This window comes from Gopherus evgoodei, chromosome 7 (genome assembly GCF_007399415.2).
Source record: "Gopherus evgoodei ecotype Sinaloan lineage chromosome 7, rGopEvg1_v1.p, whole genome shotgun sequence".
Taxonomy (NCBI): Eukaryota; Metazoa; Chordata; order Testudines; family Testudinidae; genus Gopherus; species Gopherus evgoodei.
The window spans coordinates 21,520,692-21,543,180 of NC_044328.1; the positions used below are offsets into that span (position 1 = coordinate 21,520,692).

General features: G+C 43.4%; 1 protein-coding gene across 4 annotated transcripts in view; it reads left to right on the plus strand.

Moving 5' to 3' along the window:
• Positions 1 to 22,489, plus strand: part of LHPP (phospholysine phosphohistidine inorganic pyrophosphate phosphatase) — a 168,362-nt gene that overhangs the window by 58,576 nt on the left and 87,297 nt on the right. The window contains exon 7 of one of the 4 annotated variants that reach the window (XM_030570644.1): positions 21,714 to 22,022. The exons of the other annotated variants lie outside the window; for them this stretch is intronic. Coding sequence (XP_030426504.1) covers positions 21,714 to 21,747 — 34 coding nt within the window. The 3' untranslated portion in view covers positions 21,748 to 22,022. Of the gene's footprint in view, positions 1 to 21,713; positions 22,023 to 22,489 lie in introns of those variants that run through there. 4 annotated transcript variants of the gene reach the window in all.

Here is a 22,489-nt window from a genome sequence, read left to right on the forward strand (position 1 = left end):
GGACCCCTATGAAGTTAGTTTTCAAGGGAGCATGTCCCTTGGTCTCCACTTGGTTTGGATTAGCAAAGACACAGATGCAGACCTTTGAAGCCAAAATAGTACATGCTCTCCCAATTCTTATGACAGTTTGCGAGAAATGAGTAATTTTAAGGTATCTGTAGTTAGAAGCAGGTACAGTGTATTTTTATATTCACATTTTTAAACGTTAGTAAATAAAATCTCAGAATCAATTATCTATCCATTTCAATAAATCTCTGTATTAAACATTTTTTATTTTGTACTACTGAGGTTATTGATCCCATTAATTTATTAAGAACTACTATTTTGATGTACATGGAAAATAAATAAGAACACGATAGGAATCATCACAAAAAACAAACATTGAATGAAAATTAATAGGCAAGAAATTTGAAAGATAAAAGAAGAGCAAAATTATTCTATGGTTGATTTAAAGACCAATTCCTAATACAGATTAAAAACTAGTGGTGTGACATTATGCCTGGATTCCATAATTGCACACAGATATATCTTTTGTACACAGACCCCTGTGTGCTACACTCAAGTATACCTCTGGGTGGCACCATTAGTACACATACTTGATGTAACTAATAGTCTTCCCATGAAAGCTAAGACTAATTTTACAAAATCAGCATACAACATGAATGCTCCAGTAGGATGTTATAGTGCAGATGCTGGGTGTCAGCACAGTCGGCTTTCTGGAAATTTCACCCATGAAAAGTCTGCAACTCACCAAACTTGAGTTCATTGTGGGTGTCAGTGTCAAACCCCGTTTATGCCTGTGATCCAGAAGCAGCTTTCTCCCATTTGAGCCAGGAGGTTGCTGGCTGCCCACAACAAAATGGAGGCAGAGTCAGGCCCAAAAGCTTGTGTTCCGTGGGATAAAGAGCAGATGAGAGGAATTATGGATAGGAACTGTTCCAGTCGTGTTTCCCAACATGCCAATGCTTAAATGGGGATTAGACTATTGTCACAAGTTACTATATATATATATATGGCAGTTTACTCTAGCATTCTGTAAGCTGAGTAGTTCCACTGTACCGTGCCCCAAGTCCCACTGTATGCTTACCCCTGAAGCACAGACATTCTGATCTAAGTTACACTGATTTCAGGGCACCTCCACTGATTTCAGTAAGGTCATTCTGATTTACACTGGACTACTGGAGACCAGATTCTGCCCTAAGTAATCCAGTTCTGCCTTCAGTGATGTGTGCAACGCTACTGAATCCAGAAGGAGTTATGTCATCATGTGTAAATGTAGACAGGACTGATCCCCTGTTACCACTTATCACCTTTATTGAACTTTATAAACTTTTTTTTTTACTTTAGAGGCAACAAATGATCCCAGGGCTTAGTTTCTTGACGAAGCTACGCTATTTATCCACTGCTGTGATAAACCCTGATATCGGACCATACTACATAAAAGTTTAAATATTGAAAAAATTGAAAACCCCACATCATCATCGTAATGTTCCTATTACGCTTCTGGCGTTTAGGGCAGTGATGAAGCTTCTTCACTCCTGTCTGTTTCTGGCAAGTCTTTCAATGGTTCCCCAGCTGTGCCTCAGTTTTTTCAGCTCCGCTTCCACAGTTCTTCGCCATGTTGTTTTCAGGCAGCCTTGTTTCCACTTGCCTTCAGGTGTCCATCTTATTGTTACTCTGGTGATGGAATCGGTTTCCATCCAAAGCACATGACCGATCCATCTCCAGTGCCTCCTGGCAATGAGATGGTGCTCAGATTCTCTTGGCTGCACTGTGTCAATAGATCTTGGTTTGAGATTGTTCTGGGCCAAAAGATACGGAGGATTTTTCTGAGGCAGGTTGTATGGAATTAAGGCAATTTGGACATGTCATACTTTCTCCCCAGCATTCTGCACTATAAAGTAGTGTTGATAAATCTTGAGTTTGGTTTTGGTGTTGTATTTTGATGATTTTCAGACTGTATTTAAGCTCCTGAAGATATTTCTAGCTTTACTGATTTTGTTCTAGATGTTCTGGCTTGTTCCACCATCCTGGCTGATGGTGCTGCCCAAGTATGTGAATGTTTCTACAGTGGTAAAAACATAATTCGCTATCCATACTGGTGATGGTGAGGCAATATTAAATGTCATGATATCTGTCTTATTGCAATTGACTTTCAGTCCAATTTGCTGGCTGAATGCATTGAGTTGAGTTGTTTTTTCTTGTTTATGGTGTTGGGTATGTGATAGGAGAGCAACATAATCTGCAAAGTCCAGTTCTTCAAGGGATAAGAAGAATGTCCATTTAATGCCTCTTGGCATTTCTTCTGTTGTACGTCGCTGTGACGTTGCACTCCATATACTTTATGGAACTATGCTTATGAATATGATGTAATTTGAATATGCTTTACGCTAAATACCCCATTGTATGGTGTCATTAGAAAGCTTGTAATCTACTAAGTGTGTTCATCCTATTTGTTTGCATGTATTATTTGTATATCTGGAGTTAGGAGAATAAGATATAAACTTGTATCACTGATGTAAACATCTTAAGTGGAGGCCATTAAGGGTGCTCCAGAAACAATCAGTTGTAAATGGCTTTAGTTACTTGAAAGCCTTCCTGTGTATGTGTGGGCCATCACATAGGGAATGGACAGTAGGGATCTTACAGTGAAATGTGACCATGTCACCTGATAATGAAATCCATCTTAAATCTGGTACCTTTCCATTTAGAAGGAGGGGGGGAACCTAGAGAGACAAGATTCCCACCTTGTACCAAAGCTATAAAAGAGGGTGGAGCAGGACAAAAGGGGCTGCCAGTTGTGACAGAAAATCTGTTTACTACCTGAGATGTCTGCTGGATCTAACAAAGACTGTACCGGGGAAAGATTTGGGCCCAGACTAGGAAGGAGTCTAGTCTGTGAAAGAAGCTTATTGGAACGTCTTTGAGGATGAGATATTACCTGTAGTCAGTTTCTTCATATATTAGGCTTAAACTTGCGTGTTTTGTTTTATTTTGCTTTGTGACTTACTTTGTTCTGGCTGTTATTACTTGAAACCACTTAAATCCTACTTTTTATACTTAATAAAATCACTTTTGTTTATTAATAAACCCAGAGTAAGTGATTAATATCTGGGGGTGCAAACAGCTGTGCTTATCTCTCTATCAGTGATATAGAGGGCGAAAAATTTACAAATTTACCCTGTATAAGCATTATACAGTGTAAAATGGATTTATTTGAAGGTTTGGATCCCATTGGGAGCTGGGTGTCTGGGTGCTGGAGACAGGTAACCTGCTGAGCTGTTTTTAGTAAAAGTTTGTGGCTTTGAGGGTGTGGCCCAGACCCTGGATCTGTGTTGCAGCAGGCTAATGTGTCTGGCTCAACAAGGTAGGATTCTGAAGTCCCAAGGTGACAGAGAAAATTAGCTCAGAGGTAATTTCAACACATCAGGTGACAGCCCCAAGGGAATCTCTGTGACCGAACCTGTCACAACCGCATTACCCAGTCGATGGCAATGTTGAAGAGGATTGCAGACATGACACACCGCTGACGTACTCCTGTTTTGACTTCAAAACTGAGCTCACTGTGATCAACACTGCTTCTGTAGTTGAAATAGAAGCTTTTGATGACATTGATTATATGGAAAGGAATTCCATACGCCTGCAGAATGCGCCATAGGCTGGTCCTGTGAATGCTATCAAAAGCCTTCTCAAAGTCTATGAAAATTATGTAGAGTTGCCATTGCCATTCTAAGCACTGTTCTGTTATGTTTCATAGAGTGAAGATCTGCTCTATGCATCCACACCCTTTCCAAAAACCAGCTTGCTCTTTTCTGAGAATGCTATCAACTGCCTCTGATATAGGCTGGACTATGATCTTACACAATACTTTGCTTGGCACAGATAAAAGTGTGATACCACACCAGTTATTACAACCCCACATTGGGGCCAGGAAACTGAGTTTCAAACTGAAATTTCATGTTAGTTGGTCTTTCAAAGGGTGAGGTTTGTACTTTGGTGATTAGTTACTATGGTGATGGGTGTCATATCAGAACTTAGATAGAGAAATTGGCTTTGTGAAAGGCATAGAAAAGCAGTAGGTGACTCGAGATCCATGAGGATCTTGGGATAATTGTGGAGGCTGAAGGCATCTGTATGGAGACCCGGTGCTTCCAAGTATTTGCATGGGCTTCTCCCTATTGCATAGCATCACTGTCATTCCAGGAGCTATGCTCCCATGAGGGCCTCAACGGAAGCTGTTCCCAAGGTGAGGTTTAGAGTGAGGAGGGTTACCATGAAAGAATGATGACAGGATCAGCATCCTCTTACACAAGGGATGGATGTCATGGTAAGTGGCTCTCTCTTGGTTCTGCCCCTTCTGGATCTTCCAAGCTTAAAGCCCTCAGTGTACCTGTGGTGGGGCTTCCTGGGAGCAGGGAGACTCACTGTTTCCTGCACTCCTGCATGTTCCAACTCCAGTCAATCTGATCAGCCTGCTCAGTATTAGAACTGACTCTCAAGCTCAAAATGCTGAACTCCTACCCAGTAATCAAACCAGACGCAGAGCAAGACACTCTCTGTAAAATGTAACAAATTCCATTTGCAATATTTAGCTGTAATTTCTGTTTTCTCAGGTCTGAGGAGAGTGATGATGGGGAAGGCCCAGGGTGATGACGGGGAGGAATCCTTTTGAGTTAATGCCAGTCACTATGTTTTCTAAGGTGTGGGAGGAAGTCTTGATTGATTGAGTGGTTCTGTTTTATACTTGTGCCAAGCGATGCTATGATGGGCCCATTGTTATCAGCTGTGAATCCCAAATGTAAAGTGATGGTCCAGTGTTTGCCCTGACCTGCCAGTGTCATCCCTTCGCAAAAGATTTCATCCATCTGCCCACTTGTGGAGGAATAGAGCTCTCTCTCTGCTATGATCTGGAGCATTTCAGGCAGACAGCAGATGAGGCAGGCCCCCGTTGCATCTTGCTGCTTTACAGAGTGTATCCGCTCCATTGTGTTCTGGGATTTCCAATGGACCTTCAGTGATTTCTGCCCATCTGAAAATGGGTAAGAGGCTCAAGGGCCAGGTGGGTTATTTGGAGACAGATGAAAATGTTTGGAATGCTATTGGGAAGTCTCATATTCGTGTAATTCCTGGTTAACAATATAGGTGGGGAGCAAAGTTTTCTGTGAAGTACACTTAAGGATGAATGCAGTGAAGACTTTGCCTGCCGTCCATAGCGTGGAGGCTGGGACATGACCACAGAATTCCATTTTGGGTTGGGGGTAACAATATGGTGGTGTCTGGATTTTCACAGCGTGGAAGTCGGATGGTGTATTTGTTGAATCTGACCCTCCCTTAAGCAGTTTATATGAGCACCCATATGAAATTTCCATAGCAGAATCTTTACAGTGAATGTGCGTGCAGTGTAATGAGGAACTCATACCTGTGGAGGAAAATGGATATGTGCTAACTCCACTTACAGCTAGTTGGCATCAACATCAAACCAGTATTTCCAAGATAACTATTGATTCTGCAGTGCTGCTTATTATCCTGATTCTTCTTTGTAGTGAGCAAGTTAGAGCAGAGCCAGAAATGTCTGAATAAAGTCAGAAGCAGCTTTCAGATGTATCAACATGTCAAATGTGCAGGTGATTCTTGGCCGTGTGGAGGAATTACTGAGTCGCTTTTTTGTTTACAGTGATTGCTTTTAAATAGTGGACTCTGACTGAAATAGCCCAAACTACAGTGATATTCACTGTCCTTAAGCTTTTATTATATATGAAATGTTGTAAAGGTTTAACTGTTTGGCAGACGTTTGGGTGAGAATTGCAGTGCAGGAATTTTGCACGGCCGTGGAATGAAATGTTCCCACAAGTTACATTGAAATGGCATCAGTGGGGAAGGAGACTGATGTAGTCCACGGAGACCCAGCTCATTGTATCATTCAGCTAGGAGTCCTTAAGGTTCCCTTTGGCATTCATCCTCGTACCCACCAGCAGACTGCTGACAGGTGACTGCAGTATCATTTCCCAAATACAGTATAGGACTACTCTGTGCAATACACTGGTAACAAAGTAAACGTGGTGTGCAGTGTTACTCTTGCACTGCAACTGATTTAGCCTTTGTGAGCTAGAGTGCAACACTGACCGTGGAGCTTCAGTCTTGCAGTAACTGGTGGTATCGCCATTAATGGAGGTCCTGGAGCATTTACATTATCGAGCACCATTTTCAGAGGCTCAGGATCGGGCAGCACAGCTTCCTTCCAGGTTGAAACTGGCCACTCAGTTCTCAAGGGCTTAGCCCCCAGAGCAAATTTAGCTGTTGTAATATTGAACAAAAAATTAGTCAAGCTGGGTTTATTAGATTACTGTCTCAATATATTTCTTCTTCTCAATTTCCAAACACATAGCAGTTCTAGAGGCTTTTTAGCGGTCCCTAGCAGCAGAGGATATTAAAAATGTGATAACAGGCCCACTGTTGCTATAACCTCACAGTCTTGTTCACTGAGTCACTGTGTCACTGAACACAGCCAACCAACCATTAGTGTGCTCTTATTTTATGGGTTGTGATGCAGGATGGTGGAACCACTTACAGGAAACAAGTCTATAGAGAAACTCCACTTACAGGGAAGCAGAGAGAAAACACTGAGTAATTATGCACTAGATAATACTTAGTCCTGCCATGAGTGCAGGGGACTGGACTAGATGACCTCTCGAGCTCCTTTCCAGTCCTACGATTCTCTGATTTCCAGGCTTGTTGATAAACTTCCAGTCCTCATATAAGTCCTCATAACCTCATTGAAATTCATGGAAAGACTCCATGGCCATGTCTGTGTAAGGGGAAAAGATGTATTCTAACACATTAGCTAAAACATGTTAACTAAATGCATTAAAAAACTAGTGTAGACAAGGTAAATGTAATTTTAACACTGGTTAAGGTAAATCCTTGAACAGTTGATGTGTTAAAACTACATCTTGCCTCATCTACACTAGAATTTTAACTTGTTAGTTAACGTGTTAACACACCTTTTTCTTCTAGTGAAGATGAGGCCCCATTTGGATCAGTTCTGAGGTGAACTTTCAATTTACTGTGAGATTACACCCTCTTGGATTGCAGCAATGATCACTTATGGGATAGATATTTATTGGTGAGTTCCAAGAGTATTCAGCTTTGAATGAGCAGAGGAGGAGAAGACGAAAAGTTGCTACTTTGATGTGGGGGTGAGGTGTTGGGGTTGGAGGGAGTAGTAAGGAGAGCTCTTCAACTCCTGACTTTGCTGCAGTTACTTTCATTTGAGAATGAAAATGGACTTTTCCAGAGCCCCTTCCTCCCCCTAAATTCCAGAGCTGCATGAAACGGCATGTGGTAAAGTGAGGGCCTGACTTTACCACTCCTGGTGTGGGAGAGGGAATTTTCTTCCCCCATCCACCCTCTCCAATTATAATTAGAGTTAAGTTTATAATGCAATGTTTGGTTTTAGGGCAAAACCCCCAGTAACTAGCTAACAAACACACAACATGTGTTAGGTTTACACCAGAAGTGATACATGATATTATTATTAATTCATTTGTCCTGCGGTAGTTCTCTGAGACCCTCATGAGGGACTGAGGCCCAATTGTGTTAGGTGCTGTACATATGTGTTCTAAAAAGACAACCCTACGCCAAAGAGATTATAATCTAAGCATACGATGAGACAAGAGACAGCAAGAGATTAACAAATGGGACATGGAGGGGGAGACAAGGTAGCAATGAAATGATGGTATTTGGTATAATAAGTAGCAGTCCCATCACACCTGCTCCCTAGCCGTTGATCAACTAACTTCTGCTTAGCAGCCCCAATTTAATAAACAGTCAGAGTTCAAGGATTTACACCAGAGAACAATGTTCATCTCATGAATGGCAAAGAAGCAAGCAACTGTGTCAGTTTCAGCTCTACCACTCCCATCCTTCCCCTTCCACATAGGAGCTGTTTAACAGCGATTATAGCGGTTTTAAAGCTTGTCGTTCCTTCTGCCTGGTGGCTGCTTAACAGTGGCATCAGAGGAGAAAAAAATGACTCCAAAGGTCACTCAGAAACAATAGGCCAAGGCATATGGGAGGACAGGGGGCTGACATGTAATGGTTGCATGGAACTAGATGGCTTAAAAACCACCTATTCTGAAAAGCATCCCAGCCACAATGACCATTTTGTTTCTGTTCCGTTTTGTTCCTGTACTTTATCCCACCCAAATGTGCCTCTTTAGCATAAACTCTTTCAGGCAGGGGCTAGCTGTTGGGTTGGTGCTGTGCTTATATTTTATAGTGCTGTTTTTGCTACTACATAAATAACAATAGAGCCCTCGGGCAACTTTAGATTCCCAAACGTGTGGCCAAACTAGTTTATGTTTCTCCCCTCCCTACAAATGCATTATTCATGACATGACAGGAATTCTAGTGGTAGCTGAAATGGAAATGCATAATAAGTGGCATTCTGTTCAGTGCTCTCCAAAGTTTCTCATAGAGTGTGTTCATCCCACTGCACAATACACTGTGTAGAAAGAGAGACCCATTGCATCCCCAAAGAATAACCTACTCCAGGCAGCACATTGAGCAGCCTCTCCGCCTCATTATGGATGGGTGAAGGTCTAACTGCTACCATAACACAAATCCTTCCCTCCTGTGCAAGATTTAGTAATTCAGCCTTATAAGACAATACAGGAAATAGCCCTTTTTTTGGTAGGAGTGGGGAAAGTAGCCTTTTCTCAGTGCTAATGTAGTGTTGCACTAGAAAAATTCCGCAGCAAAGTAGTCATGGGGGTTAATCGAACGTTACATGGTTTCTCAACTCTTGTCATTTGCAGTGTGCCAAAAATATGAGCTAGCTCAACATTTGACAGCAGTGATGAATGTCATTACCAATAGCTAAATATTTTGTTTCTGTAAAAATGCTAATGAGTGTGTTGAAATGTGCTTCAGAAGTAGCAGCACAGAGACAGCTGCGCAATTGTGGTTTCACTAGAGATTTCCTTTAAGACTCAGGTTCCTGCTCTCTGTGTTTTTCTTTCTACGTTAAATGTCATATCTGGCTTGTTTGGTTTGTATGATAATTGAGCAATGACTTTCAGTAAATGGCATAGAGAAGGAAAGGTCTGATTTAGACTTGGATAGTCTGATAAAACCAAAACATTTATTTTGTAAAAAATGGGCTAACTTCATCACTAGTTTAACTCCATTGAAACAAGCAACTCGGTACCTAAAACTTTCATCTTTCTTCTGGTTTATGGTCTTCTTATTTATTTGTCTTACGGTAGCACCTACGAGCCCCAGTCCTGGACCAGGACCCCAGCGTGCTAGGTACTGTGCAAACACAGAACAAAAAGATGGTCCCTGCCCCAAACCACTTGCAATCTAAGTAAACCACTTGCAGTAAAATTCATACAATCTAAAGTAATTGTGATGGCTAATTTTGGTTGCTGAATAACATCGGACATCTCTCCCAGCTGATGGGCAGATACCACAGTGGACTTATCTAATGAAAAGAGTCCTCTCTCTGGTGACTGGATTTGTATCATGTACATGTATTGCACTTCAGACTCAAATTAGGATCCTAAGTTTTCATAAACATCTCTGTTAGGGGACCCTAAAGGGAGCTTCCATTTGACCAGCCATTAGGAGCTATGTTAAGGTAGAAACCATTGGCCTGTTTTACAAACTGTTGTAGCCTGGTAGCATTGATAGAGAGCCCAATATTCAAATGTGGGGGCCTGAGTGAGTCCACCTACAACCAAATTTGTGGTCCCCAAACTGGCACTTAGCCTGCCCAAATGTTGAACTGGGCGCCTTAATTTAGGCACCTACATTTGAAAACTAGGCTCAGTCTTTGAGCCAAAGTTACTGGTGTAACAGAGTAAACTGGTTCTGTGTGTGTAAAAGATCCACAGGCAATGATGACTGACTAGTCTTTCATGCTTACTATGAATGAGTGGCCCTCCCAGCAGCCTCTCGCCTCACTTCCCCGTCTTGGTGCCTCAGATAAACCCAGTGCAGCTGTGGGAGTATATTAATAGCCCTTTTATGGTGTTAATTTCTTACCAAAAACTCCACTACCATCAGAATCCCTCCAGCTCAGTCCAAACAGTACATTAGTCCCGACAGTCCAGCACCCAGTGCAGCTCCAGTGTGTCTCACCCCTCCTCACCCAACTCTCATGTTTGACTCTGGGGTCTCTCCTCATACCTTACCCCAGGCCCTCTAGCTGGAGTGCTTCTCCATCCTGTTTCCTTCCCAGCTGTGGTTCCAGTTGCCTGGAGACATCAGTGGGCCTACCCCTCCATCATTCCCCAGCCTTCTCAGAGAGCCAGCAGGCATCTTCCTGTGCCACTGTCAGCCTTCAACTCTCTCTGGCTGTGGCTTCCTGGCCTGGGGAAGTGTGATCCCCTGACCGCCTTCAGCTTTCATTTACTTGCTTGGGCTCCACTGCTCACTAGGGAACTCTCACTGCTTCCCCATTCAGGGGCATCCCTTTCCTGAAGCTCTCAGCCCAGCTCTACCCTGCTTCTGAGTTCCTGTTCTGGGTTCTCGCGCAGGACTCTGTACTCTCATTTGTAACTCCCAGTAGCAGTCTTGCCCTCCTCATTGCAGCAAACTAAGGCAAACCTGGACTGGACCAGGAGTGATGGGCCCAATTTCATTTAAGGGGCCAGCTCCCCTGTTACACTTGCAAAGAGCCTCTTCTAAAGCAGACATGAGGGTGGTGATGGGTACAAGGGAAGGAGGAACATTTACATTAAAGCTGCCTCTCCAGTACCTGGCTTGAGTAACACTTCATGTCCTTTCAGAGACTTTACACCCTTATGCAGAAAGATCAGCAGACAGTTAAAAAGATTAATAATTGAATGGTGAGTTAAGTCTACTGTAACTGCCATTAAATTGCAGTCACTTCAGACACCAACACCTCTTTTGCTTGGCATGGCAAGAATGACAAATAATTGAGAGAAATGGGGTTTGTTTGAGGAACAGATATCTCCTACTTCACCCCACCCCTCATTTACTGTAATGCAATTGATGGGAACTGAAGATAGTCTGTAGCTGCCGCTCTCTGTTGTGACCCAGGAACACGTGTTGCACTGTAACAATTATGGTGATCGGTCATCATGGTTTCCATCCATTGCCAAGCAACTGCATTTGGTTATACCTCAAACCGTGTTCTTTGTGATTTGCCAGAAGATTAGCTAATTCAGAATATATGGCCAGCACTTTTGAATGAGCTCTTCATGATACGCATTGGTGGCCATCGTTTACGTCCAACCCATTTGCTTCCCTAAAAATCACAGTTGGTTTGCTGACATATAAAGCAGAGGACTGAGCCCCAGCTGACTAGACATTGTGACACATTACACACATAGTTACACGTTGTAACTGCCTCCAGATTGTCTCGTCTTTAGCCATTACCTTCCATTTCACTGACCCTGTGTGTTTCTAATGGGAGGACAAGCTAGGTGAGGTAGTATCTTTTACTGGATCATAAGAACACAAGAACGGCCATACTTGGTCAGACCAAAGGTCCATCTAGACTAGTATCGTGTCTTCTGACAGTGGCCAATGCCAGGGAATGAATAGAGCAGATAATCATTAAGTGAGGGGACAGATAGCTCAGTGGTTTGAGCATTGGCCTGCTAAACTAAGGGTTGTGAGTTCAGTCCTTGAGGGGGCCATTTAGGGAAGTGAGGTTAAAAAAAAAACTGACAGGGGATTTGTCCTGCTTTGAGTAGGGGGTTGAACTAGATGATCTTCTGAGGTCCCTTTCAACCCTGATTTAAAAAAAAAAAAAAGATCCATTCCCAGCTTCTGGCAAGCAGAGGCTAGGGATAGAATTCCTACCCATCCTGGCTAATAGCCACTGATGGACCTATCCTCCATGAATTTATCTAGTTCTTTTCTTAATCCTGTTATAGTCTTGACTTTCACAACATAAGTGGTTATATACCTAAGTTACCTTCCAGTGACTATACATCTAAGTTATCTGAAATCGAACTCTTACATGAAAGAGTTTTACCCTCTCTCAAGTAAACTGAATTGGTTCTGTTCTTCTTCAAGTGCTTGCTCATGTCCATTCCATTGTAGGTGACTCCCATGCAGGACCTCCAGAGGCAGGTAGGAGTATATAGACATGTTGTTTGCAACATAGCTCTGCTAAATCTAGTGTCATCCCTGGCTTGCTGGGTGATGGCATAATGCTTCGTGAAGGTAAGTACTGATGACCACATCGTGGCTCTGCCGATGCCTTGGATGGGGACATGAGCCAGGAAAGTGGCTGACGACACCTGAGCTCTCGTGGAGTGAGCACTTACTATTAGGGGCATCGCCAGCGCCAGTTCATAGCAGGTACAGATGCAGGTGATGATCCAGGACAAAATCCTCTGGGACAACACTGGGAAGCTCTTCATTCTGTCAGCCACTGCAATGAAGAGTAGAGTTGATCTGCAGAAAGGCTTAAAAAGTACACGCCAGGTAGAAAGCCAGGGCACACCCGACGTCTGGGGTTTGCAGATGCCTGTCCCCATTGGATGCATGTAGCTTTGAACAGATCACCTGGAGGATGATGTCCTGGTTGACATGGAAGTGTTACCACCTTTGGCAGGAAGGCAGGGTGGAGACACAACTGGACTTTATTCTTGTAGAACACCATGTACAGGGGCTCCGACATAGCTTTAATCTCAGAGACTTGCCTCATCGACGTAATAGCTACAAGGAATGCGACCTTCCATGACAGGTCGGAGAAAGAGCAAGAAGCTGGAGGCTCGAAAGGAGGACCAGTAAGTCCTGAAAGGGAAACCGAATCATGTACCGAAGGAAACAGCCTCTCGAGGTGCTTGAGGAACCTGATCGTCATCTTGTGTGAGAATACTGATCTACCCTGGACGTGCAGATGGAATGCTGATATGACTGCCAAGTGCACCTTAGTCGATAAGAAGACAAGCCACTGTCGCTTTAAATGCAGGAAGTAGTCCGGGATGGATTTTAAAGAGGCACTTATAGGGGAGAGATTCTGCTCCGAAGCCCAGCAGGAGAAGCACTTCCACTTCGCAAGGTAGGTAGCTCTAATGGAGAGAAGGAAGGCATCCGATAGTGAGCTGCTGTCAAGGCTTTGTAGCAAGCAGAATTGGTGGCATTTTCTGTTCTGTCTCATAGTGAACAGGTCCACTTGGGGAGCGCCCCACCTTTGGAAGAGCATCCAGGCAACCCTGAGTGGAGGGACCTCGTATGGTGAGAGAAGAAGGACCTGCTGAGGTGATCTGCCAGCATGTTCCAAACACTGGGAAGTGAGAGGCTTCTAGGTGGATAGCATGCTGGATGCAGAAGTCCCACAGGTGAAGGGCTTCCTGACACAGGACTGATGACTGGGCTGACCCTTGTTTGTTGATGTAGAACATGGAGGCCATGTTGTCTGTCAGTACCTGCACCACTCAACCGGAGAGATGGAGAAGGAACACCTTGCATGCCAGATGGACAGCCCAGAGCTCTCTGACGTTTATGTGAAGCAACAGCTCCTCCTGTGACCATAGTCTTTGAGTTTTGAGGGCACCAGGGTGTGCTCCCCAGCTGAGGTCAGACGCATCCAACACCAGGAATACTGTGGGCCATGGAGCCACAAATGGAACGCCTTCCATCACCAGATTTTGATTGCACCGCCATTGGCAGGAGGTGAGTACCCAGGCCAGAATCGTGAGGAGCCTGTCCAGGGGGTGTCTGGCTGGGGGACAGACCGATGACAACCACATTTTGAAGGGACCTCAGCCTCAGGCTTGCATGCTGGACTATGTGCCCTAGGAGTCTGAGACAGACCCGAGCTGTGGTGAGCAGGTGTGTGGTGACTTGGGCAGTAGGGTCAATATCAGGTGAGTAAACTCTGCAAGGTTTTGATGGCATCGGATCTCTTTAAGCCCCAAACTCAGGCTCCACAGTGTACAGTGCCGCCAGGTCCTAAAAGAGGCCCCCCCTGAAAGCTGCCAATTTAAAGTTTTTATTTCTGACGCGATGCATTTCCCACGGTGTGAATTTCCAGAGCGCTGCCTGGAACATAAAACCGCCAGCAGAAGACTCTAAAGTGCCAGATCAAATTCAAACTGTTATTTTGGGTTTACAATCACAGTTGATAGATGGTGGGAGCTTGAAGTGTTTCTCTTCACCATGTGAACTCTCCGAATGCTGCAATGAGCAAAGCAGCTGCAGCCTTGCTTTAAAAGAGGCTCCTGTGCTGTGGAGCACTGTAACCTGCTACAAAGTGAAGCTTTGTTTGAACTCAGACAGACATTTGCAGTTGAATAATATTAACTGCTCTGCTCAGCCATTGGCTGCAGGAGACTGAAATCAGGCCCAAAATTAGGAGAATATTTAAAGTGTCTGACCCTGAAGGGAAGAATTTTCACTCATAACCCAACCTGGCGCTCACCCAAGATGATATCATCTGGAGGGGAAGCTGGAAAAGCTTTCAGAATGATGCTTTCCGTGAAGGAACTCTAAACAGTTGTGTCAGCTAATCATCATGTAACACGTTTGCAACAATCATGAATCAACAAAAGAAGGAAAGAGGGAATGAAGGAGAGAAGAGACAGAAGAGGGAGATGGAAGAAATGTGTTAGAAAAAGGAGCATCCTTTACGCTTATTTCAAGGGAAATGATATGAACTATCAGGGATGGATTCAAGCCCGCTCTGCAGTTCCATTGCTCCACTCTAATTGGGAAAAGGGACCATAAAGCTAAGAATTCCTGTAGCGTATGGGAATCATCTGCTGGTGCAGAGTTAATAACCAGTGATGCGCTCCTGCATACCCTAGCATATGAGTGGGATCGTTGCGGGGTGTCTGCTCTGATCTTTGCCCAGCTTGACAGCACCTCAGGTGGTGTCACGAGTCACCACAACTTAAAGCAACCTAGAGCCTGCTCAGAGTTTGCCAGGGATCGGGGGAGCACAAAGATGACTTCAAGCCACTTTGGTACTCCTCAGCTATGCCAAACAGAGCTCTGGTGCAGCTGGACATCTAGCTCTTGATTCCAAGGTTTACGCAAAACTTTTCTTACTCCTTGCTTTGGTCATTCTTTGTAAATGTCTTTAAGTGAACCTAGTGTTCAAAAAAAGAGTTGGATAGAGAGCCCTGGAGACTGAAAACTCACAGCATGGGCAGAGCAAGTGTACCAGCATTGGGCTTACTACTGTGCCTCACGGCAGCGCTTTGAGGGGATGAGGAGCTGGTTCCTTTTCCTTGCGTACGCAAGCTATGGTGTCTCGGCTGAGAATGCCTCCCTCCTCCCCGTCAGCTTTTGTAACCTGTCCATTAACAAATGGACTGAGCTCCTCCCAGCTTGTTTCATCAAGCATCTGTCAGATGCCAATGACCTTCACTTGCTACTAACCAGGGCCAGATTCAAACCAGTAACCTGAAGGTGAAAAGTTCTGTATTTTATTACCAACCCTCAGAACCATCCAGACTCTAGTTGTCTGTCTGTTAGAGTGTAACATGGAAACCCCCACACCGTGCCTTCCCTAGGGTTGATACCGACTCTTTACCTTCCCTTTCTAATGTTCCTCTTAGAAAGTGAACACTGCACCCTTCTTTCCAGTGGCTCCTGGAAAAATAAAAAAGAGCCCCTGTTGGAGGGTAATACACTGGGCAGTACTATGTAGCATTGAGAAAACATTATGGGTGCTCTCCCTCTAGCCATTATTGATAGAGAGGAAGGATTTCCATATGGTTAGGGCCCTCATCTAGGACTTGGGAGACCTAGGTTCAAGTCCTTGCTCTGTCAAAGACTTCCTGTGTGACCTTGGGCAAGTCACTTAACATTTCTGTGCATCAGTTCCCCACCTGTAAAAGGAGGATAACAGCACTTCCCTACCTCACAGGGCTTTTGTGAGGATAGAAATGTAAAAGACTGTGAGCTGCTCAGGTACTGTGGGCCATAGAAGTACCTAAGATAGCTAGATACTGGTCATCTGGGAACCTCAGTCCTTAGACTTTGTGCTCTGATATTTAAGTCAGGAGAGAAACTCTGCTATCTCAAACTATGACAGTCTCATTCAAAATTCTGTGTTCCAGGAGCATGAATGGACCTTGATTTGCTCATTTAAATCTGACCCAGTTGTTTCCTGAACCTAGTTCTGCAGATTTGTCTAACCTCATTTTTTGTAACAGTAGCATACAAAGCAGTGAGTGAGCACTTTCCTCTGAAATCCGTGTGTCAGGCTCAGAGACTTCTTCCCATGCCATTCCAGGAATCATTTGTGTTTTTTCCCTAACAAGAAAGCCTTTACTCTGTCTGTCAGGGAGCACTGAACAGACTGTACTGCATATTGTGGAGCCTTGGAGATGGAGGTAGGTCACCTATTTAATTAGGAGTCTCCACTAGTATATTTCCTAAATTCTCATTACATATTTATAGTGTTATTACAGCAAGAATACTCAAAGCACAGGCCAGAAATCAGATGCTGCGCAGAGCCTGAATGTGGCTGAAAGCTGCCCTCTCCTTTTAAACACAAGATAAGAGCAAATTTTGATCAATGCATGTTTTTATTGTTGGTCTTTTCAAACAGGCAAATTCTTGTCGTATGCCTTATCTACCAGTGAAACCAAGTACAATTGAATACTCTCACTTCATCAGTTCCCTGTTAGGATTTAACTGGCTGATCATGAGAACATTCCTGGTGCATATTGACCCTGGGAGGTGTCTCAGGGATATCTGACTGGCCTTGGCTGAGCTACTTGTGAAGGCAGATGTGCTATTCCATGGAGCGTCAGGAGTTGACTCCACATGGTCCATTCTAACTAGTCCACAAGGGGTGCCAAGAGAACCAGAGAACTGAGGAAAGGTGTTTTTTTAACAGTAGGCTCTTTGAGAGCCAAGACAGAAGTGAAGGCGTGGAAGGGGGTTGGCGCTCGGGACATCTGAATAGCGGTGGATCACTGGGTGATGAATAGTAGAGTTGATTGAAGGTCATCAGTTTCAGTTCTAAGGGTATCTGTGAGCTTTTCCTTTGTTTTTGCTTCATGCTTCCCACCTCGAGACTTTGGCTTTGAGTTTCTGGGTTTAAACAAACCCCAAATCTCAAAGTGAAGCTCAGTCAAAACCTCCGTGTTTCATCTGGTTTTTGTGTTAAACCAATCATGTGAAGCCGTTGTCTTTAATATAGAGAGAATTTCTTTACTAGCAAGTGAATTGTGGGATTTTTTTTAAAAGCTTTTGTTCCTCAGTATATTTTACTATGACAGTGTAAAATGAATAATTGTGTGAAAGGCAGGGATGTAAACCTTAACAGCTGAAATAAATCCAGTGTCATACACTAATGCTTGCCACTTCTGCCGTAGGTCAGCTGGCTCAAGTGAAGACCTCTAGTTTCATTGGGCATTAATGGAACTGACATCAGTGAATGAAGTTCACGTCATGGATGAGCTGGATTTTATTCTTGTAGACTTAGCTTTTATTTCCCCTGATGTTTTAGATGTTCCGGGAGTCATCCTATTTCCTTGCAATCTTATATTCATATCATTTTAAAACAGCCTCTAAATAGGAAGAGTTCACCTTTACTAAACCAGGCCAACTTTAGATTCATGCAGCTTGTCTCGTGAAACTGTTGACATGACTAATATCCCTTGTTCAACAATCTCCCGTGTCTCCATTTCATCAAACAATTCTTTATGCATATTGCATCCAAAAATTACATTAAAAGAATACCATGTGACATTCATTCAGCTCCTTTGTGCATTGTGCATTATGAGACAGTCTTTAATGAGATGGTCCTGACCTATACTGATTTTGAACTCCCGCCTCATTCAGAGCACAGGATGGATGGTACTCACTAAATGGTTAGCTATTCAATTTTTTTTTAATCATCACCCTTCTTTATGTCACTCCAGGGTTTATTTACTACACACTCTCCAAACCCTCTGAATACAGAATTATTAATTTCCTTCTGAGCTTTTCTATGGTGCTCTCATCACAGTAATATAATTCTTTGCAAACATTTAATGCATTTATTTAAACAACATCCATGTGAGGTGAAGTGGTGTATTATCCTCATACAAGTGGGGAACTGAAGCATGGAGATTAAAGCCAAAATTGTCAGAAGTGCCAAGGAACTTCAGGTACCACAGTGAGACACCTAGGACCTGATTTTTCAGAGTATGTAGCACTATATAGCACGTTGTATACCCAACACTCGTCTCCCATTGATTTCAGTTACAGCTGTCAATGCAAATCAGGCCCCACATATCTCAAGCTGGGCACCCAGGAAATGAGTGGAAAAGTTTGATTTAAGTAACTTGACTAGAATCACAATGAAACTCTGTGGCAAAGGCAGGGATCGCATCCAGTTCCCCACGACAGCGTTCAACTGCCTTAACAACAAGACCATCCTTTCTTTTCCTTTAGTTCCCTGCCTCATTCACTACATACTTTTCAACTTCTGCAACAGATGAAGCAGGGGTCCTGTGGAAAAAATAGAATGCGATCATGTAATTAACGACTGTGTTATAATGCATATGCTGCACAGTTTCTAGGTTAATCAAATGGATACAGTGAGGTTCTTGCTGGACTTCATGGAGTCTGGTTATAGAAATATCTGCTTGCTGGTGGAGAGGATTGAGAAGACTGGGTGTTTGTAAACATTGTTCTGGTTATGGTGGAAAAGCTTTATCAAAGAAAGAACTTGCTGCATGACCAAAGGTGGCCAGAATCAGAGCGAGTGTGATCTCTTTTGAACATGTGTGTGTTAGTACATACACTGCTATAGAAATAGACACAGGGAAGGAGAAAGGTAATTAGCTGGGCAACACCAGTGGGGCAAGAGGACAAATTTTGGTCAAGAATCTTGAGGCCAAATCCTGCTTGTACTAAATGGGCACAAATAGTTTAGCTGAAGGAAAAACTGGTATGAATTTAAATGAGCCTAATTTAAGTGGCTTTTCCCATGAACGGCATTAAGCTGGCAATCACATAGCCTGGGCTAGACAAAATTATTTGTGCAATTGCAATCTCTTATGTTTGTATGGCAGTTTTTCTTATAATAGTATCTACTGGCTATTGATAGGATTTTATGGTATATTAATGTCATATATGTGTTGTTATAGGATATTATTTTGTGTTCCGAAATATAGGGCCAAATCCTCAGCTGATGTTAAATAGGTGAACCTAAATGGATTTCAGTGGAGCTGTGATGTTAAACACTTGCTATTGATGTGGCCCATTGGGTGTCTGGATATAGCTAAGCAAGTGCAGGGGGAAAAATATTTCTCCTCCCAGCTGGAACACATTGCATACATCAGGACAAGGAGATGCATTTATGAGACTGAATGCTCCATTTATCAGTGTATGAGCTATTGAAAGACAGACTATATCCTAGATAATTATAACTAAGATTAGCCTTCTTAGGAATGGAAAAGTAGTGACAATCCCAGGTTTCCCAAATCCCCCAGAATGTGCTGTCTGTTTATCTAACACCCTGGATGTGTGTTCCAGTGACTGAGAATCAGATAGATTTATGTAGGTACGGTTTAGCAATCTAAATGCTTCAGAGTTTGTCCACAGAGCCTGTAGGCTGCTCTGGGTATTTTCATTGTCACTGCTCACAAAGGCCGTGGGAACGCAGAATGCAGTGGAAGGATTCAGATTGTACAGTCAGAAAAATAAGACTGAATTTTGAGTAACCCAGAACAGGCCCCTTCCACTTGTTTTAGTAGGAAGTACCAATCCTGTCTGAGCAGCTTTAACTGAAAGCCCAATTTGACTCTCCCATGAGAAGGGATTGGGACAGGGGAGCTCCTCACATCTCCCCTCCAGCAGCCTCCTGTGATTCCTGAATTAGAGAAGGATTCACTGTGATTTCCTTATGGCAACCCACATTTATCACTTGTATCATCCTGCAAAGTCTATCAATCTAAAACCCTTTACCAGAAGGAGGGACAAGAATGGGTTCTTGTATTTACTTACTGGAAGGCAAGTAGCTTCAGTATACTACACAGTCCATGTTCGTTCTAAAAAAGGGAAGTGGCTGTCAAGCACCAGCTTTAAAAAAAACCCCGAAATGAGCCAAAATCACAGAGCTGCTGCAGTGGGAGTCCTTCTGCCAGCGTTACTGAATGGTAAAGGAAAATGCCCCCGGGTTGTTCAGCCCAGCAGAGAAGCACTTCTGTGCCTCATGCTTTGTTTTGTTTAGTTTATTTTTTATATGTTTTTAACTGCTTGGCATTTCTGAGCTTGTTGTTGATGTAATGTGTTTGCCAACCATCTGTAGTCAGAAGAAGACACTTCCCTCCACTGTATCATTTTTCTTCCAGGTCCCTTCTGAAACCCTCGTCTAGTTCAGTGGTTCTCAAACTGTGGGTCAGGACCCCAAAGTGGGTTGTGATCCTATTTTAAGTGGGTCTCCAGGACTGACTGAGACTTGGTGGGGCCCAGGGCCGAAGCCTGAGCCCTACCGCCAGGGGCCAAAGCCTGAGGGCTTCAGTTCTGGGGCCAGAGCCCAAGTTACAGGCCCCCTGCCTGGGACTGAAGTCCTTGGGCTTGATCTTTGTCCCCCCCATTCAAGGTGTTGGGGCCCGGGGTTTGGCTTTGGCCCTTCCACATGGGGCTCGGGGGGAGCGCAAGCTTTGGTCCCCAGTCCTGGGGTCATGTAGTAATTTTTGTTGTCAGAAGGGGATCATGGTGCAATGAAGTTTGAGAACCCCTGATTTAGTCCATTTAAACAGTATATCCTTTATATCCATCTCACTATTGATTATTAGTGCATTTATATGGGTAACAAGAATATACAGTTATAATAGTTACAGATTTGAAAAAAAAAACAAACAAAGATGAAACACTCACCCCATTACAGTTAGTGGCAAAACTTCCATTGACTTCAGTGGAGCCAGATTTCACTCCAAGTGTTTTGGAAGCAGTACAGGCCCCTTTTGTGTCCCGACTGCTAAACTAGTATTGATGTTTGCAGTGTAGCTGTAGCCACATCAGTGCCAGGATATTAGAGAGACAAGGTGGGTGAGGTAATATCTTTTATTGGACCAACTTCTGTTGGTGAGAGAGACAAGCTTATCTCTCATCAACAGAAATTGGTCCAATAAAAGATATTTACTCACCCACCGTGTTTCTCTAAACCAGTATTGAATCAGTTTGGAAACCAGTTTACAGCCTCTTGCTCTGGACTCTCACACTGTCCATGCTTGACAAACAGATGCCTGCTTATAGCTCTTCTGCTTCCATTTAAGTCATGAAGATCTTGGTCACTGAGGTCAGTGAGAGTAGGATTGGGAATTGGACTCAGAATGTTTCGTGGCTTCTCACTTTGTGAACTTTGACATTGTTAGACTGAGCAAGGAGTGAGTGCACTTTTGCGAGACAGAGACGGCATTGCACATGCTGTAAGTATAACTGATTGAGAAAACGGTGGGACTGAAACGTAAAATGCAATTTGCATGAAACCTTTAGTGCTGCCTGGTCTCTGCTCCCAGTGCTGAATGACGATGCATTTTATACCAGTTTAGCTCCAAATTCAGCCATGGTGAAAGCAGCTGAGCACAAACCTCCATTAAAAGCAAGTAAGAGCTGAATTCAGCTCTGAGTTTTGGGAAATCTAGAGGTTTAATGTGTCATTAAATTCACTGAACAATGTTAGCAAAGACAAAGAGATTATACAAGCAGTTAAGGAAGGGGAAATGTCGGGTGGGTAGAGCAAGGGATTGAGAGTGATTTCTGTTTTGTACTCCTAGCTCTACCACAGATTTGCCATGTGACCCTGGATAATACGCTTCAGTTTCTTCAGCTGTTGATAGGAATAATAATCACCTACCTTCGTGAAGCAGCTGGAAACCCTTCGTTGACAAGCTGTGTATAAGCCTAGCCCAACTCCCATTTAAATCAATGGGAGTCTTTCCATATGAGTGTTGAAGCAGGTCCTATAAGCATCAAGTATATGTCTGTCTTTGGATTTTGTGTTATTATTTTGCCCTTTAAAATACAGCAGATCCCTGTTACAAGAAGTGGAGATTGGTAATAAAAGCATGACCTGGAATTCGGGTATAAAAAAACTGCTGAAATATTCTCAGCGGCTTGTCTCTGGAGAGTGTTTTTCATCTTATGTAAACAAAGGATTTCTCAGAAGTTGCTTTGAGAAGCTTCTTGGAAAGTGTTGGGAAGCACATTGCTGAAGATGCTACATAGTCTGTTGACAGAAGAGAGAGGGAGGGTACTAACCTACTTGCTTTTATATCAGAAGAGTGTCAGAGCTTGTGTTCCAGCTATAGCATGTGTCATTTAGCCCAAAAGTGCTGCTTCTGGCATGTTGCTCCCACGCACTTATATACTAATATGGTGGTTTTCAGGGGCTTGACCCTGCCAGAGCACAGCCTGTTATAAAAGACAATTAAGAGGGAGCAGTGGCGTTCTCCATATAAAATGTTTTAAACCATACCCACGTGGAGTAACGCAGAGCATAGTTTCATCCAGGCAGATGCTTCCTGAATTAAAATGAACAAACAACTGGACC